We start from the raw sequence: 17648 nt of genomic DNA on the forward strand, positions 1-17648 counted from the left end.
GAAAAAGGCTCACACGCTGCCTTCTTTGGATCATGGTAGCTCGAGTTTTGGCTGACAAAAAGGGTAGGGAGGGGGTGGGACTACGGCTGCTTTATTGTCCTGCTTTTCTTGCCCTCAAGGTGCTAACATGCCACCCTTATCAGTATAGACAGGGCCTAACTGTGCTAGAAAATTAATTAATTTGACTAGTGCCAGAAGTAGGAGAAACATTATAGCGCTTTGCTAGCCTAACGGCTCCTTAAGCTCATCTCAACAAAAACTGAAAGTGTGGCGGACAGCAGTGGCAAAGCTTTACCTGCAGAAGCCAAATTTGCCGGCACATAATTATTTCAAAGCAATGAGGTTTTACTTGCAGTGTTGCTTGTGAAAGAAAAGCTTTGTGGCCTTTGGCCCTTAGAGTAAAAATTTAACTACCACTGAAGTCAATTTGAGTTGTGCCCTTGATATCACCATGTTAGAGATTCCACAATGTCTCCTCAGACACATTCAGCACTGACCAAGGCTTTTGCTTTAAGAATTCTTTTAAATGTGACCATTTTAAAAAGTCATATGCTGGGGCTAGTATGAGTGGATTGGTGCATATGCATACACTACATACATACACTAGTGATTATTCAACATTTATCAGAAGCCATGAAGAATATGCACACATTGAAAACATGGAGATTTCACACATTGCCCAGTCAATCTGCGCAATCAACAACGGATTTTGGAAAATGTGTGTTGAACAGACACATTTTGCATATTGCCCAGTTAATATTCACAGCCACCATTTATATAAATCTTGTACACTGCCTGTTCACTGTTTCCAAGTGGAGAACGTATCCATTGATAGGACAATGTGCACATTACCCAATTAACTTTGTCTCTTTGTGCACACCCATCTCTTGAAAACAAAGCATGCTGATCAGACAATGTGCAAAATTTCCAGTTCATGCTATCAGTTTGTGCGCATTCTTCACACCCTCACATGAATGTGCCCAGTCCACAGTCGTCGTGCACAGTCTCTATTCAGCTCCCTTTAGGTATAATGTGCATATGTTGGGAAGTTATCCAAGAGCTACTAGATACAGCAGTGATAAGGGCGGGAGAAAGGTGCAAAGGTGGATCCAAATTAGACCTTTCTATGTTTATACTGAGATCATATTCCTTTCATATGGAGTAGTGTGGTTTTAAATAAGTTTCCTCCACTGGGAAAAAGACATTTAATATACTGTGCTTGGCACACAAACATTCATTGTTTTTAAGAACATTAAAAGTGTAGCCTGAAGTGCTTAAACTGTATATATACATACATATACAAATATAGATTCACCCTTACAGGAAGTTGTTTTCCAACAGTGTACAGCTGCTGTACATACGAAGGATTCACAACTGAGCTATTGTTGGGCCTGAAATAGAACATGGATTCAAAGCACCCTTGATAGTTTAGGGGTGCTTGAATAGCACAGCCAAATCTAGCCTTCAGGTTTGTGTTCAGGGCACGGAACAGGCTCACCCAGAAACCATCTACACCCTTCCAAATGCAACCAGCCTTGCTGACGACCCTTGAAGCCAGATCCTAACCTATGAATGACACTAGCTAAGAACAGGCTGCTTAGAGGCTCACATAAATGTCTTTGGTGTACACATCTATTCTCTTAAAGGTATAAAATAATAATAATTATAATAAAAATAACTATTTTGTGTGCTGTAGCAGTTCTTGTATAGCTCACAATAAGTGCAGCTCTTGACTCCCTTTCCACCCCTAACCACATTCCCACCCCACCACCCACCCCACCCCAAAATTACTTGTTAAATAAGGATTAGACAGGTTGAACATTGTTTGTAGTGCAAATAGTAAACAATTTTTTTAAAAAAAACAAAACCTCTTTTTTTCTCTTTTTTACAAAATATAGAAATGTTTGGCTCCAGTAGCTGGACAAACATGTTCCTTTCAAGTATCTCTCATTGAAGAAAAAAAATATTAAACATGTTACTTCCATTTTTTTTAAAGTCTGGGTATTTCTTTCTTTCTTTCTTTCTCTCTCTCTCTCTCAGGTAAACAGTTTCAAACCAACTTGGTTGCATAGTTCTAATGTCATAAGCACCTTTACGAAATGTAACTTTGTATTTTCTTTCTTTCTTTCTTTATAATTTTTTTAAACTTTTTTTTGCAAAAATAGTGCAGAAGATAAAGGTGAGTACACCTGCGCATTATTGTCCCCTTTTACCAAAATATATACACAAGTGTGCTCTGTGCATGCATATGCCAGAAGAAACCTGCACACACACACGCACACACACACACGCACACTCACTGCGTCCTTGGTAAACGGATGGGAGCAAAAAGTGCCAGTGAATGTAGTGTTCATACACATGGCTTTTCTGGGCATTTTAATACCATTTTGGACTTAGCATCCAAATTGCTGCGTTTTTTAGGCGGGCTGCTGTCAGGGCTTGAATGCATAGGTAATATAGGGAAGGGAAACATACCTCCCCTTGTTGTTGATAAAGTGTGAAAATACTACGTAATAAAATATGGAGCATATAAGATAGGAAATGCCCTTGCCCGCACCATTTGAATGTTCCTCATCCAAGCCCTGGAGAACAACGCCATTCTTCTTTCCTTTGTCTGTCTCTCTTGTTGTTTTTTGAACACTGAATGCTTCTGTTTTAGAAATGTGACTGTTTTGTTTGGAAAGGCTAGACCCACTTGGTCTTCCCTCGTACGTTGTATTTTTTAATGGTCTTCTTCAAATTGGTAGAAAGGCAGTCCCAAACATATATGTGAGCATGGGTGTGCCACTTGCGCACACACACCTATGAACACCCACACTCTTCCACAATCATGTTCTGGATGTCCTTTTTTATTATATTCTGCCCATCATCATAGTAGAGCATAGACATGGGCCGCAACTTGGTGGGTACACAACAGGACTTGAGGTTGGAGAAAGGACTGTGGCCTCTCATGCGGTAGTGGTTGATAACAGTGGAGTGGAAAGAGAGCGTTGAACCAGATGTTCCTGCAATATGACTGGGGCAGTCTCCTTCACAGTAGTTGGCGTGGTAGCCTGGTGGGGCGATGATCCAGTCATTCCAGCCAATGTCTTTGAAGCTAACAAAGAAGTGCTTCTTGCAGCAGATGTTGACTTTGCCATCGCACTCAAGACCCCGCCTCCGCCGTCTGTGCTGGCGATCCTCTGAATGTCTGGCAAGCATCATCAGGAAAGGCCTGTGTGATTGTTCCTTCTCCTCTTCTCCCGTGCTTTCACTACCTTCCCTCCCTTCTACATCTTCTTCCTTTTTTTTCCTCTTTCCCAACAGCACCAGGCTGGCTCCAGTTTCTTGGCACTGATCACAAGCGATCCGCACATCCAGGGAATTCTTTCCTTGATCCAGGAGGTGCTGGACGCTGCTGGAGACTGGGAAAATGTGCCAGGTACTTTTGCGAGTGTCCACTGCTTTTTCAGAGATGAGGATTTCACCTTTTTCTCCTTTCAAACCTCCATCCTCGTCCACCCCTTGGGAGTTGCGTTTTAGCAGCAGTCTCTGCTGCTGATATAGGCGGATGGTCACTTTTGTCCTGCTTCTATTCGCTTTAGAGACTTTGAGAAACAGCCACACATCAGCTTGAGCCACTACTGATAGCTCGCTGCCTTCCTTGGAAATTTCAAAGTGCAGCATTTTCTTGGCAGGACCTACAATGGGAAAGATACAGAGATGGGGGAAACTAATTAGCAATGACAGAATAATTTCTGTTCTGAAATTCAAATGACACTGTGATGCTCTAACATTGCCTAAGCTAAAACAGTAGGTTTGATTTTTCTGCTCCCCCCCCCTTTGCTGTCATTGGCATTGGATATATATATATAGGGGGCCAGTAAGACAAGACACTGAGCTTGGGAAAAGCACCTAGCCATCATTTGCAAGCCCTTACATGTACAATATTGTATTTCACCCTTCCTTCTGGGTCATAGATTGATGTCATGCAGATCTTGGCCTAGGCCAAGGAAATCCTTAAATATGTAGGCGGATTTTTGTGCACATCTAGTACCTAAGTCACGAAGTGACCAGCATTCTAAGAGTGCTTTCAGGTAAGAAGTGCACAGCTGAATGCACAGGAATTTTCATGTTCAGCTAAAACAATAGGATCATCACATTTAACTATATATTTATCAGTTTACATGCACAGTTCCACTCGTGAATCTTTGCTTCACAAATTTATTTATGGGTGTGACAATCATATATCATATGCATTTCTTTAGCTGTTTGGTAATCTCACAAGTGCAGTACTAAGATAAAGATTCAAGAGCAATGGAGCTAGAGGACACCATTGTTTCAACCTTCAGTTAATTGCAACTGTGACACCCAGAGAACTGGAAATCCCCACTCTTATTCTGGAAGGCATGTTATTATGGACTTCTTGGGGCAAGCATAAAGCACTCTTGACAATATTAGTATTGACTAATTTATGCCAAAACCAGTTTTGTCAACTGACTCGAAAGCTACAGCCAAGTCAACAAAAGCAATATATAAATGTTTAGTAGTAGGCTTTCTAATGGACCAGTGGGCAAGCTAATATGTTGGTCAGTTTGCTTGGGGCAGAGAGCATGATTAAGACCTTGCCATTTCCCCAACTGTCTGTAGTCCAAAGGATCAGATACAGCCCAAGCCACAAATGTCATCATGCTGTAATGTGTGTCCCACACATTATATTTTGTATGAATCAGATCACTGCACACAAAATTCCCTACAACCCCTGACGCTAGTAGAAAATATTATTGCCATTCATAATTTATTTATAGTTTTTATAGCCTGGTCTCCTCCCCGCCCGCCCCTCCCATACACCTCTGAAATAAATCCAACAGATATGCAGTTGGGTGGTAAAAAGAACAAGATAGAATCTAGAATCACAAGTACCAAATCAATGGCTTAAAAACATTGAAACAAATGAGTCTTCAAGGCACTTCTGAAGGCCTGCACTCATAGTTTCATAGGATGGGAGTTCCACAGCCATGGGGCCACTCCCCACCCCACCCTATCCATTGTGTGCATCAACCTCATAAACCAAACTTGTGGGCACTTGAGGAGGGTCTCGGTAGTTAATCTTAAAAAACAAACAGGAAGATGGCCCTTGAGATAAGCCAGCTACAAACCATTTAGGCTTTCCAAGTTTACACAAGCACCTAGACTTAAGCTCAGAAATACACTAGTAACCAGAGCAACTGGTGCAAACTGGTATCATGTGCTTGGAATTCCTGGCCCTCATTCATGCAGCTTCATTTTGCACCAACTGAGGTTTCCAAACCATCTTCAAAGTCAATCCCATGCAGAGTAGTCAAGTTTGGGAGTAACTAGTCCATGGGTAACCACAACTAGGTTTGACTGACACAAGGTCACAGGTTCTATTCTAGGTTTAGGTGGTATAAAACTTTCCTTGGCATCAGCTCCACCTGCAATTCCCCATTAGTATCAGATCCAGCAGACTACAAACTTGGTCTTTACTGGAGGAATGCAATCCAACCCACAGTTGGCAATGTATTTCCAGCCCCATCAGATGGCTTCCTAATTTGCAGCACCTCCATCTTATCAGGATTCAGTTTAAGCTTATTCAGCTGCATCCATCCATCCCAAAACTGCTCCAGCTCCCAGACACCTGTCCAGGATTTCCACTGCCTGCCTGGGAAGGCCGTTTGCCGGAGGAAACAAATGACAGACCTGTTTTTTTATGTGCATATTAATGACAATGCGACCCATATCTCCTAGTGACTTATCTCAGCCACTTAAATGTAGAAGTATGAATTTACCTTCTCAGTTTGGTCTCAGTTGTTTAGAAAAATGAGGATGGAAATTATAAGGCAACAAAACAGCATCTAATACACTTAAAAACAGTTCAAGGGTTTAAATTATAACAGTCTTTTTTCCAAATAGATGTAATTCTGTTTTCTACTCTGATGGTAGAGTTTACCCTTTTATGTATGTTTCTTAAATTTGCAAATGGAAAAACTATTCAGTGTAAAAACGCCTTGCTACTTAAATTTTGTAATTATTCACGTCTGATTTAAGTTGTTCTATTTTGCACTGTAAGCAAATACCCCCCCCCCCAAAAAATGAGGTAAGCTGTTGGTTTTACAGTAGCTTGCTTTTGGGCTGTGTTTGCAGGCGTTTTCTATCTTTGTGGGGAACCTTTGGCCTGCCAGATGTGTCTTAACTGCAGCTCCCACAAGGCCCAGCAAGCATGGCCCATCGTTAGGACGATGTAAGTTTTAGTTCAGCAACATCTGGAGGGCCAAAGGTTCCCCACACTTGAACTATCTATATTTGTTTCTGAAATCTTTTTTTGCTTTAATCTATTATTGGATTATCTTGGTTTGCTTTTCTTAGTTGTATCGTAATGGACAATAGTGGCAAACATTAAACATCAGACTGACTGGTTAATAAATACACACACATGCACTACGTAAATAGTGCAAATGCATTCAAAGGCACCCTCCTCTTCGCTCCTTATCTCATTCCGCAGGTGACAATGAAATGTGTGTGATTTATAATATAGTTTCTTATACTAGAACAGGAGCTGTTGAGAAATGGCTAGTTCAAAACGCTTGGCCAGGAATGGCCCATTCTGAATGCAGCATGTTATCTGTACCATTAACTAAACATTTGTTGCAGATTCTTTGCAAGGACTGTCAGTGCCACACAGCCACACGCCAGAGGGCAAGTTTATTCTTACAATGGTGATGTTGTCCCCAAGTTCAGCCCTTAATCTTCTTTCTCATAGGGCTAAATGGTAGCTTAGTCACAATGTATGTCCAATTCCTCATGATCACTGTGTGCTGGAAGCCACCCAGAGTGGCTGGGGCAACCCAGCCAGATGGGCAGCGTATCATATTATTATTATTATTATTATTATTATTATTATTATTATTATTATTATTATTATTATTATTATTAGGGAAGGTGGATGAATTCTGTGTGGATTGCATTTTAATATGACTTTACCTAATACACACTTCCCAGGACAATAAGCAAACCAAAGCAAACCAAATTCACACTTCTCCAACCAAAAATGTTTACAAAAAAAGCATTTATTAGAGGAGAGCCTGGATAAAAATGCTTATATTAGTGAAAATGCAAACACAATTACAGTATAGTGGGGGAAATTGCTTGCATTAATGTGTATATTAGCAAAAAATGAATATAAAATGTATATATTTGCAGACATATGCACTAACATAATGATATTTTTGTGAAAATAATATTATAACATAATATACTATAATATAATGTCAGATTGATGTGAAAATGGAGCAAACTGAACATAAGAGTGGAAAAATGAGAAGCTGCAAGAAACTCAAATGGACAGTTGCCCACTTCTCATAAGTAAACCATAAGTAAACCTTCCTCCTGCCTTGGATGACTCTGATTTTATTAGGGAATAGATTTTCACTTTCCCAACACTGTTGTAAACCGCAACCCATGGATCCCATCGGATTCAATGGGAGCGACTGATAGGCAGGTCCCATTCTCCATCTACAAGATCCCACTCTGAGTGGCATTCCTAATCATGCTAGAGTTTGACAAAGAAAAAAATAACATTGGAAACCCACTATGCACACTCGGTTTCCATGCCACATGCTGCTTGATAATGCAAATAGGCTAGTGTTTGGTGTGACATGAACATTTCTGATCTTACACAGACATTTGACTTATCTCATATTCCTGGGAGCTAAACTCCATTAGCATGCATGATTCTGAAGATGCATGATGTAAAGGCACGTATGGTAGACTCAAACAACTTCTAGGTATGACCAGTTAGTTAATATGCATAATTTCTTGTACGGGGTTATAGGAGTTATTATACACCCAAAAACTTGAATGATTCTACCAACATTTAAACATCCTCTGCCCTAAAACTGCTTAAAATATTAAGCAGCAGCTCGCCAACAGGGAAGCTAAAAGCACAGTGGCAAAGTAAACCTAAGAAGAGGCACCTGGATCAGGCCAAGGCCCCATCTAGTCCACATCCTGTTCCCACAGAGGCCGACCAGATGCCTGTGGCAAAGCAGGGAGCACAACATGAACACATGACCACCTCTCCCCTTTGTTGGGGTTCCAGGAGCTGATACAATGGTACCTCGGGTTACAGACGCTTCAGGTTACATACGCTTCAGGTTACAGACTCTGCTAACCCAGAAATAGAACCTCGGGTTAAGAACTTTGCTTTACAAGAGGCATAATGCTTCTGAACAGCAGTTTCTAGGAATCTCAGGGGAGAAAGTGCTCTTGCAGACCCTCCAAGTGCCCCTATTTTCCAGCGATGGTCCCAGATTGACAGAAGCCATCCCAATTTCTTATTTGATCCCAGAATGTCTTAAGACGTCCCTGTTTTCGCTAGAGAAATGCTGGAAAGTATGGAGTTATGTGACCCCCAGAGCCAAGGAGATAAGTATACAGTGGTACCTCGGGTTACATACGCTTCAGGTTACAGACTCCGCTAACCCAGAAATAGTACCTTGGGTTAAGAACTTTGCTTCAGGATGAGAACAGAAATCGTGCAGCAGCAGCAGGAGGCCCCATTAGCTAAAGTGGTACCTCATGTTAAGAACAGTTTCAGGTTAAGATCGGGCCTCTGGAACGAATTAAGTACTTAACCCGAGGTACCACTGTATTTGGAAGGAAGAGCAGAGCCATCGTTAAAGAACTTAAATCTAGGACTGAAACATAGTTTGTGCTTTTCGCAGTTTCTCATTAAGCATAAATTCTGTCTTCAGAAAGCAGCTGCATAACAAAACTCCTCTCGCTGCCCATTCTCCCCATCTTGTCCTATCCTGAAGCGCCTAAGAGTTCTCTCATCATTCCAGACAAGCTACCTAAATATTGTTCCCATTCCTTCTTTTATCTTGCAAAAGAAAGGCAAATGCTTAAGTCTTGGTTGTGGTTCATTTTACAGGAGACAGGAGACTGCAGCAGGGAAGTGGAATGGGCATGCCACATAATTACATCACAGCAGCAGCAACAAAAGCTGTCGGCTGTGACCTTTTACGCTGCTTACACAAGAGATTCACATGACACTTCCATCACTACCAGAGATGGTTTTGGGGCCCAATCTAAAAAAGTTCCTCTTATTTAAGTCTGTCTGTCTGTCTGGGATCTAGAGCAGTCCTTCTGCGAATGAAAGCATTATTTTCATTTGCAGGCAGACTAGTGAGTCAATGAAGGCTCTCACTCGTGGAAGCAGAAGGGGAGGGATTTTTGTCAATTTTCTCCTTCCTTCACCCACCTTCCATACTTTTCCTGGACGGGGGTCCTTCAACTGTCCACTGGCAAAGCTCCACTCAACAAATCTCTAGTTCCAACCCACTGAAGTTAATGAGACTAACAGCACAGCTCTCTGCATGTTCACTTGGAAGCAAGGTTCCACTGGTCCCAGACTGTGAGCGCCCAGCGGCACACGCGCAACGCTGGGCTCCAGGTTTGGCCTCCACCCGCTGCCTTGCCCCCATTGGTTCTCTGCCACCACCATGGCAACTGAGGTTTCAGTAACGGCGGCCTTATTGCAAGACTATCGTGAACTCACTGTAGTGAATAAAAAGAGTTGAAATGGCTTTTAAACGGGTTGGAATTGCCCCCATATTAGTCAATACAGATCTCCATTGCTTCAGCACCACCCATCTCTGCTTTGAATGTGTGGACACACATCCAGAATAAAAACATTTACAAACTTGTGTGTGCGCGTGCCAACTTCACACAGAGGCTGGTTTAACATTGTTGCACAGATAGATAGAAGATGTGTGAGCCTTAAGCCACAGTCACACACCCAATCGTGCGTATGCTAATGCATTTATTTGGAGCCCTATTTCTTCTCAAAGGTGGTCTGCTAGTCCCTGCCATACCTCTGTCTGTTTCCCAGTCTCTCATGCTGCCTTTGTCTACCCATTTTCCTTCAGTGGCTGCTGCTGCCGCCTCACCCTTGACACACATGCATTATAGCATCAAAGCAATATCACGGGGTGGTGATTACCCACAGTGAAATTTCCCTTCTTAATGTGCTGGGGCTTTCTCAAGATCTGGAAGTTGAAGAAAGCAGCAGGGCCCAAGAAGCAGCAGTAGACCCCTGAAGTTAACATCCTAGCACATCCAAATCTGGAATGCAACAAGGAAGGTCGTGTGACTCTGGGGCTAAGCCTCAGACACTTAGAAGCATAGGAGAAAGACTGTGTGGAGGGTGGCAGCAATAGCAGCAGTACTGGTTTTATCGCTACTTCCTGCAGCTCAGGTGTTTGTTCTGCCTTCGGAGAAGCCAACTGAGGATTGTGGGAGAGGGCAACAGGACACAGAAGAATGACCTTGACCTCTAGTCAGGATCACAATTGCCCTGTCATAAGCAAACAGTTTAGATGAACTGAGTACGCCATGCTAGGCATGGCGGATGGTTGAAGGGATCACCTGGTTTTAAAAACAAAAACATAGTCTTTGTTTTGGAGCTGCCAAGTTCACTAGAGGGAAACACCTCCCCAGTCTATATGCAGGCATTGAAGTAGATGTCAAGAGTGAGGCAAAACTCCTAAATGCCTCCCCCCCCCAGAAGGGAAAAAAATGCTCTTGGCCTTTTCAAGCCATTCCAAGCACCCACCATTTCCTATGTATCCCTGCAATGACATGCTCCCATCTATGTGGACTCAGAGACATGCACATAGGCTCTCGAGGGCATGCCCTGGCACATTCCTCCTAGGGGAACTTCATACTTGCATGCTACCCTCCCACGGCCCCATTCACCAATGTATTTCCTATCTCTCTCAGATTTAAAAAGTTTCAAAGGGGAAACAACTTGTTTCCAATTATATTTCAATTAGGTAGATTCACAACTGGGTGCCAATTAAATTTCTTTCAAGCAGATTCACTGGAAGTGGATTTATTCCTTGCAGCAAAAGAAAATAAATTTGGTGTTCAAAAGATTCCAGGTTGTAAAGCAAAGGAGGACCATTTTAGAAACGTAATAATGACAACAACAGCAACCAGCCAGCCCAGCCTATAAATCATAAATAGATTTCTCAGTGTCTTGTCAAAAACACACTACTGTCACCTTAATAAATATCTTCTATTTTAGTCTCTGGGCCTATCAACTTTATCTTCTCTCTCTTTCTCTTTGCTCGGTTTCATTATATCACATTCTCCCTGAAGTTCACTATTCTGGTGCTTTTTATGCTTTGTGCAGGAAATAAGATTGTCAGATGAGCTACAGAGAAGCACCAGAGCCTTTATGTTGCAGAGCCAATTGGGTAAAAGAAATTTATAGGTAGCATGAAGTTGATGGGGAAAAGCCTTTGGAGTATGCCCTCTAGTGGCTATTTGATTTTCTATTCGGAATTTTAAAAAATTGAACCCCCAGAAAAACAGATCATTTTAAAAATGAATGAAACCTTCGTTCTAAAGACTTAAATTAACTATTCTCTTTCTCCCACTTCCAGTACTTTTCATTTAATTCATTTAAAAGATGTATCTACTCCCCCCCTTTTGCTATCAAATCTTTAAAAAGATATGTAACACAGACTGCAGTCCTGTTTATTTTTACTGGGTTTCAGGTACTACTAAAATGAATGGAACTTATTTCTGAGAAACCCTGCTCAGCTTCAGGCTATAACTGATAAAAGCCTGGATCACAATTTCTATTAATTCTTGTCTAACCACTGATCACAGTCACTGGAATGTCAATGTCGCCTACTCCGAGCAACCCCACTGGCAAATGTAGGTGGTGACTGGACTGCTAACATTGGCTAAACAGGGGCCAACAAAATTAATTTATAATTGGCTGCTGTATCAACAAACCATTATTGATTATTTTCAGCAAATAGTATTTATTATTTTCCCCAAAATGCCAAAGTTATACCTCTGATTTACCATAGTTAACTTACTGCATAACTGATGCAGAAATGTTTTTTTTGCCTTACTAATGAAAATTTATTTTAAAAATTCAACTCTTTTTTGTTAACTGTGTTATTATAAACATTATAACTTGAATATCTCACTAGAACCCATTTTCCCTGGCACAGGGAAAAGTCTTGTCCACATTTGAAGGCATTCATTTCCACAAAGGCCTGGAATGTGAGTGGCACAATTTTCTTGATCACCTGGAGCAGACAACCCCTGTGTTTTGGGACGGAGTCAGTATATTCACCTTTGGCCCTCGTGTTCCCCGCATCTTCTAATCTAGAACGTTCTCCTGTTTAATCTGTGCTAGTCCAAAGGGGCAAATTGAAAGCTGTACACATGTGCCTGTCATTTGTCAGATTTGTATATGGCATCTTGGAAGATACCTAAATATAAAAGATGAAATTATTCTTCTAACATCAGTAGTGCAACTGCTGCCTACTTCCTGGGAGTGATGGGAGCACTTTAGACTACTTCTATTTTCATCGGTTGACAAAACTTTAGAACATGTTACCATTCACTTCCATTGATTCTCTACTGCCTCCCTTTCAGACAGTGGTTGCTTGAGGAACCGCGACACGAGTAAAATGCTACTGAGGAATAATATTTCCCACAGTATACCATTCAACTCAAACACAGTTGGAACACACCACAGATTTGGTTTTGACCACTCATGATCCCCAACAGATCCCTGCCCTTGCAGACCTCTTCCTTGACATTAGGCGGACAGCTAGATTTTCCTGTCACTTCCACAGGAGTGATCAGAAGACACCAGCACTCTTTTAGTATTGGACACCCACGCTCAGGAAGGGAAAGCATTTGAGAAGGTTAATACTTGTAAGAAATATAAGAATTGTGGATAGTGGCTGAGAAAAAGACTGAATAGTTGACCTAGTTATGGAATAATATGCAACCAGCAACCATGACCTCGAGACACTGGCTTAAGCCCACATGAGCCACTGTATGACTGAATCACTGAATAGTAGTCTAGGTTTTATGTAAAATTCTTTTTCCCAGCAAGTCCCACAACATCTCCCTTAGCATTAATATCTCAGTGTTTCAAAGAAATTGGCAGGGAGAATGAGATGAGAAGGAAAAATATAATTTAACATACACAGAAAAATGCTTCCGGGGGGCTGGAGAAGATATATAAATGGGGCAGAAATGCCCAAAATATACTGACCCCTGGCGTGCTCTACTGGCAGCAAGAAGAGTGTGAAATTAAGGTAGTTGCCAATACCAATGCTTCCTCAAAATACAAGCTGGAGTAGTTTGACTGTTTGGTAGCTTGCAGATGGGGGGGGGAAATGAGTAGCTGGACTATTGGACACTTTCTGGGCAATGGCACAGCTAATATTAATCATGTGACTCTGTAAGCCAATTGGAGTGGGTGTCGCTGTTAAAGCGTCTCACTCTTGCCTTTGGAGCCTGGTTTAAGCAGATACAGTGCAAACTACTGGAACTCACACAGTGCCTCAAAACCACAGCTCCTTCCATGTGTCTTTCCCCTCAGCCTGGTGCTGCGGTAAACTGGATGCAAAATCTGTCCATCAGATGGGCTAGCAATTTCTTTGCTTCTGAATGTTCACTCCTTCATTGAGTACCTCCACATGATCACAGGCACTGAGACATTCTACTCATCTTTTGAAAAGGAGAGTGTGCTTTTCATCATCATCATCATCATCATCATCATTATTCCCCTACCAGACAAACAACTGGTATGATAAGATTTACAAGGACACCAACCACCAGGGCTTCTTGTAGAGTTGGAACTCATGCAGCTAGCAGCAGGAATATCTGCTCTTAAAACCACGCATGATTCTCTGCATGTCTTTTTATGCAAACAGAACATCTGAGTCAACAGGTTTTCAGGACTGGAAACTCTGAGAGTTGTCTTAATTGTTTATATTGCTGCAGCAAACTTTTAAACAAAAATGCTCAGTGTGCCTGTGCATACTTTGCCTACCATATGCTGTACCAAGCAAAACAATGACATTCCTTGCAAGCTGTCTTGGCAACAGGGGGAAAATGCTTTAACTAGGCAACACAATTAATTTCTGGAAAGTTTTCAGTAGCCGTTTTAAACCTATGTGGATTAAATAACTATTGGCATAGACAGGTAAATCTGAATATGCACACACACACATACATGTTAAGCACCAGGGTTAACATTTAGCATAATACACCTATAGAAAGCATCAGTCACATGCATACGCTTACTGTTTAATGGTGAAGTAAGTAATTCTCTATGTACCCTGTCATAGGTATGATCGGAGAGTCGATATGACAATGCCTTTTCTTTTAAAAATGCACCTTATCAATGTTGCATTCTTTGGAAAGGAGCTCTCAGAAATACCATATTTCCTCCCCTACCCTTTCCCCCAGGGTGCAAATGTCAGCTTTACAATTGGGTTCATCCACAACTATTTGTCCCAGTTACTACTGAGGTTTTCTGACAGTAGCTGTTAACACTGTTGCTGCCCTGAATATTTGCTGTTGATTGAGTACCATTAAACATACATATTCTCAAATTCACAGGTTTTACAGTGAGTGGGTTTGAAAACTGATTTTAGCTGTCTTCCTTTGCCCAGAGTATTTCACAGTGCCTGCCCTATTTGTCTGTTCCTGTCTCTGTTTTTCATTTTCAATCATCACCCTCAATAGTCTACTGTTTATCTGTTCTTTTCACAAATGTACCAGGGAGACAAACCCACTTACTCAAAATTTCAGCCTAGGACTGGTATATAGTTCCCTCCTCGCTGGCTGGCTGCATTTCATAAGTGTAATCAACGCATCTGAAACCAAGGCTAAATTCTAGAGACCCAAATCCCTTCATGCTTTCACTCTCTCCCTTCTCTCAACCTGTAACCTCACAAAGAGTATTACTGTTGCAAAGAAAAGCGAAGTTAATTGCAATTCTGACTGAGACCTATTCAAGTTGAGTTCCCACCCCCTGCCACAGCACCCACCTGATTCTGCAAACGTTATGATCTCTGAAGTTTGCTCCACAAGTTCATTCATTTCTGTTTTTCTTCCAATGTCATCCTCTATTTCCACAAAGCCATCCTCTCTCACTTTCCCCACATGGAGTTTCTTGATGGCGTTAAAAAGTGCAGCCTTGGGCACCGACTGAGTGATGTTGGGTCTGTCCCTCAAATGCAACATGTTCAGAATGTGCTTCTTCACTGCTTCCACCATCTCAGGCTGAGAGCTGGGCACATCCTTTGAGAGCGTGGCAAGGGCACATGATGGACAATCGGTGACTGAACTGTGCCCCTCAGATCCTGGGGTCGGGGAACTCCTCACTGTAATCCAGCAAAGCACCAACAAAAATCCTCTCTTCTGAAACAAAGGCATCCTGGCAGCAAAAGTTGTTGTGATTCCTTTTTAAAAGGCACTGCTTTTCTTCTCCCCCCACCACTTCACACACAGTTTGCTTGTGTCTGTCCCCCTCCCTTCCTTCTTCTTCTTCTTCTTCCTTTCTTCCTCTTCAGCAAATTCTCTGGAACAAGAACAAAAAGTTTTCTGTGAAGTTTTGTTTGCAGGTTCCCTCTCTGAATTCAGTAAGTGCTATAGATGTTTGTGACTGTCAGTGAGAGGAGTTCTGACTCTGTCTCAGAGTGGGAGAGAGAAACACTCAGAAAAGAGAGAGAGAGAATGAGAAAGAGAGAGGGAGAGAGAGAGGAGGACGGATTGGCCTAAAGTGAGTGAGTGAATGAGAGAGGGAGGGAGTTTTGTCTGTGAGTAAAAGCTATGATTAGGAAGGGGGAGGATCAGCACATATTCTGACAGGCTGCCTTCCTTATGCTCACTGCACTCTGGCACACACACCTCTCCCTTATATGTGTTTTCTGCCTGACCCACCTCTGCTTTTCAATCTCTTTTCTTTTTCTTGTCTCACATTTGTCCTGTGCTTTCCCTTCCTCTCCTTTCCTTGCAGCCTCGACATATTTTGCTTTTCTTTCTGTTCTCATCTTCTTCAAAGTACCTCAGGTTAACAGAACAGGGTGAGAATGGAAGGAAAAGGTGAAGGCAGAGACCTTTAAAACGCCTTCCGGTGAGTTATGGACTCTGCCAGAACAAGATTCCAAGGAAGTGCTAGGGAATTTGTGACCTGAGCAGCAGGAGAACGTTAGAGGAAAGATCTTACTGTATTCTGAATGGAGCAGATAACAGAACCCGCTTGTCCAGACCTTTTTAGATGCTGTTGAATTATCAACACTGGCAAGGAATCTGAAGAGGGCAAAACAAAACTTTTGTTTGGGTCCTTATAATATGCTCTGTATTTCCAAGCTGCTGAAAACAGAGAGGCACTGAGAGGCCCAAGCAGAACCTATTTGTGTTCTGCTCTCGAGTTCTGTGTCACAGTTTTTTGCAAAGGTCGCCAGTGAATACATTGTGAATTAGACAGCCCTGCCAAATCTATGCACTACTGCCAAACCTGAAAGTCCCTTTTCAGTTGTAGCAACCTGAGGCTAATCCATGATTATTGCTGCAGAGAATTTTGACTCAGTAAAAGATGAATAAAAGGTTAGTAAGGTCCCAAACCTCAGCCTTCTGAAAGGCTCTTGATTTAGTGGAAGGTGCATTTTGCAGTAGCATTCACTGCAAGTCTGTGGCTTGTGTTTTTTTAAAAGAAAATTGTTATACCCCCCTAAAGAAAACGGACTACCATTAATTTCTTTTGCTGTGTTTATTTAAAGAGGGTGATACTCTTGTCTGGTATTCCAAAATCGTCGTCACGCTTTGCTCAAATAAGAAACTGGATTTAGGGCCTCCAAGTTGTTTTTCTTCCATTCAATATGTGCTATCTTAATGTGAGTTTTAAGTTCATTCAGCCATAAACCACATTGTTCTACCCCAACACTTTAGAGTTTCTTATATGATACCTAAGCATCTCAGTTTATTGGAAGGAGGGTAATTACAATACACTAGGATAAGCTATTCATGCCTGTTTCAGCTAGAGGAGTTGGTGAAGAAATCGGAGCAAAATATATTTTTCCCCTGTACAGTATGGAAATAATTTGAATAAGCCGGATAGGTTTTGCAAACGTTCCATACTATCCATTTGTTTCCTTTTGCTTTTTGAAATATGGATGCTTTCTAGCAGTGAATGAAAGCAAAGGATGTTCCTTTGCATATCCTGCTTAGACCCCCTCAACACCCAAAAAGTTTTGATGCTCCTGAGTTTTGCTTCTGCTGTGCTTAATATGCTGCATTTGCTTTAGAAACCATAGCTGCATTTCATCTTAAGGAAATACATTTGAAATGCAAGCTGCACAAGCTGTACCATCAATGAACGTCTAATAGTCCTAATTAGTTTTAATTCATATATATGTCAAAACTGAGCCCAACATAAGACTAAATGTTTGAGTGTCTTTCAACGGAGACTGAAGTAACATTTGTAGTTAAAAGGTTGAACAAATATTTTATATACAGGTGTGCATGTCTATGCTGTTAACAGGAAGTGTGGGAGCTCGTGCCATTTTTATACATATAGCAAATATTATTTACACAATTCACCCAACAAAATCTTAACAAATGCTTGCATTTTAAAGTAGAATACTTCGCACAACTTTAAATATAAAGTCATACTGTATATGAAATGTCCAAAGAAAATGTATAAAGTTGCAAAAGAGAGAACATTTAGACTTTACCTTTCCGAGTCTAAATTTCCTCACAGATCTTTCTCATGGAAGTTTAAGCAGACTTCAAGTTCTTCCACTGGAATTCAGGCC

At 41.5% G+C, this 17648-nt stretch overlaps 1 protein-coding gene across 1 annotated transcript; it reads right to left on the reverse strand.

Annotated features, from left to right (window-relative positions):
* Positions 1-2024: 2024 nt before the first annotated feature.
* INHBA (inhibin subunit beta A) lies at positions 2025-15725 on the reverse strand. The gene is made up of 2 exons (XM_083468845.1): positions 14880-15725; positions 2025-3680 (listed from the first exon to the last, which is right to left on the reverse strand). Exons 1-2 carry the CDS (start codon positions 15265-15267, stop codon positions 2803-2805), a joined length of 1266 nt encoding a protein of 421 aa, XP_083324971.1. The 5' UTR covers positions 15268-15725; the 3' UTR covers positions 2025-2802.
* Between the last annotated feature and the right edge of the window lie 1923 nt (positions 15726-17648).

The sequence above is a fragment of the Podarcis liolepis genome, assembly GCF_965112155.1.
Source record: "Podarcis liolepis genome assembly, chromosome: 12".
Lineage (NCBI taxonomy): Eukaryota > Metazoa > Chordata > Lepidosauria > Squamata > Lacertidae > Podarcis > Podarcis liolepis.

What these genes read in the sequence shown, in the direction of transcription:
- INHBA (XM_083468845.1), bottom strand. Translation starts at nt 15,267, where the DNA reads ATGCCTTTGTTTCAGAAGAGAGGATTTTTGTTGGTGCTTTGCTGGATT. An exon ending in CATAACGTTTGCAGAATCAG is followed by an intron (nt 3,681 to 14,879) that starts GTGGGTGCTGTG and finishes TTCCCATTGTAG; the next exon opens with GTCCTGCCAAGAAAATGCTG.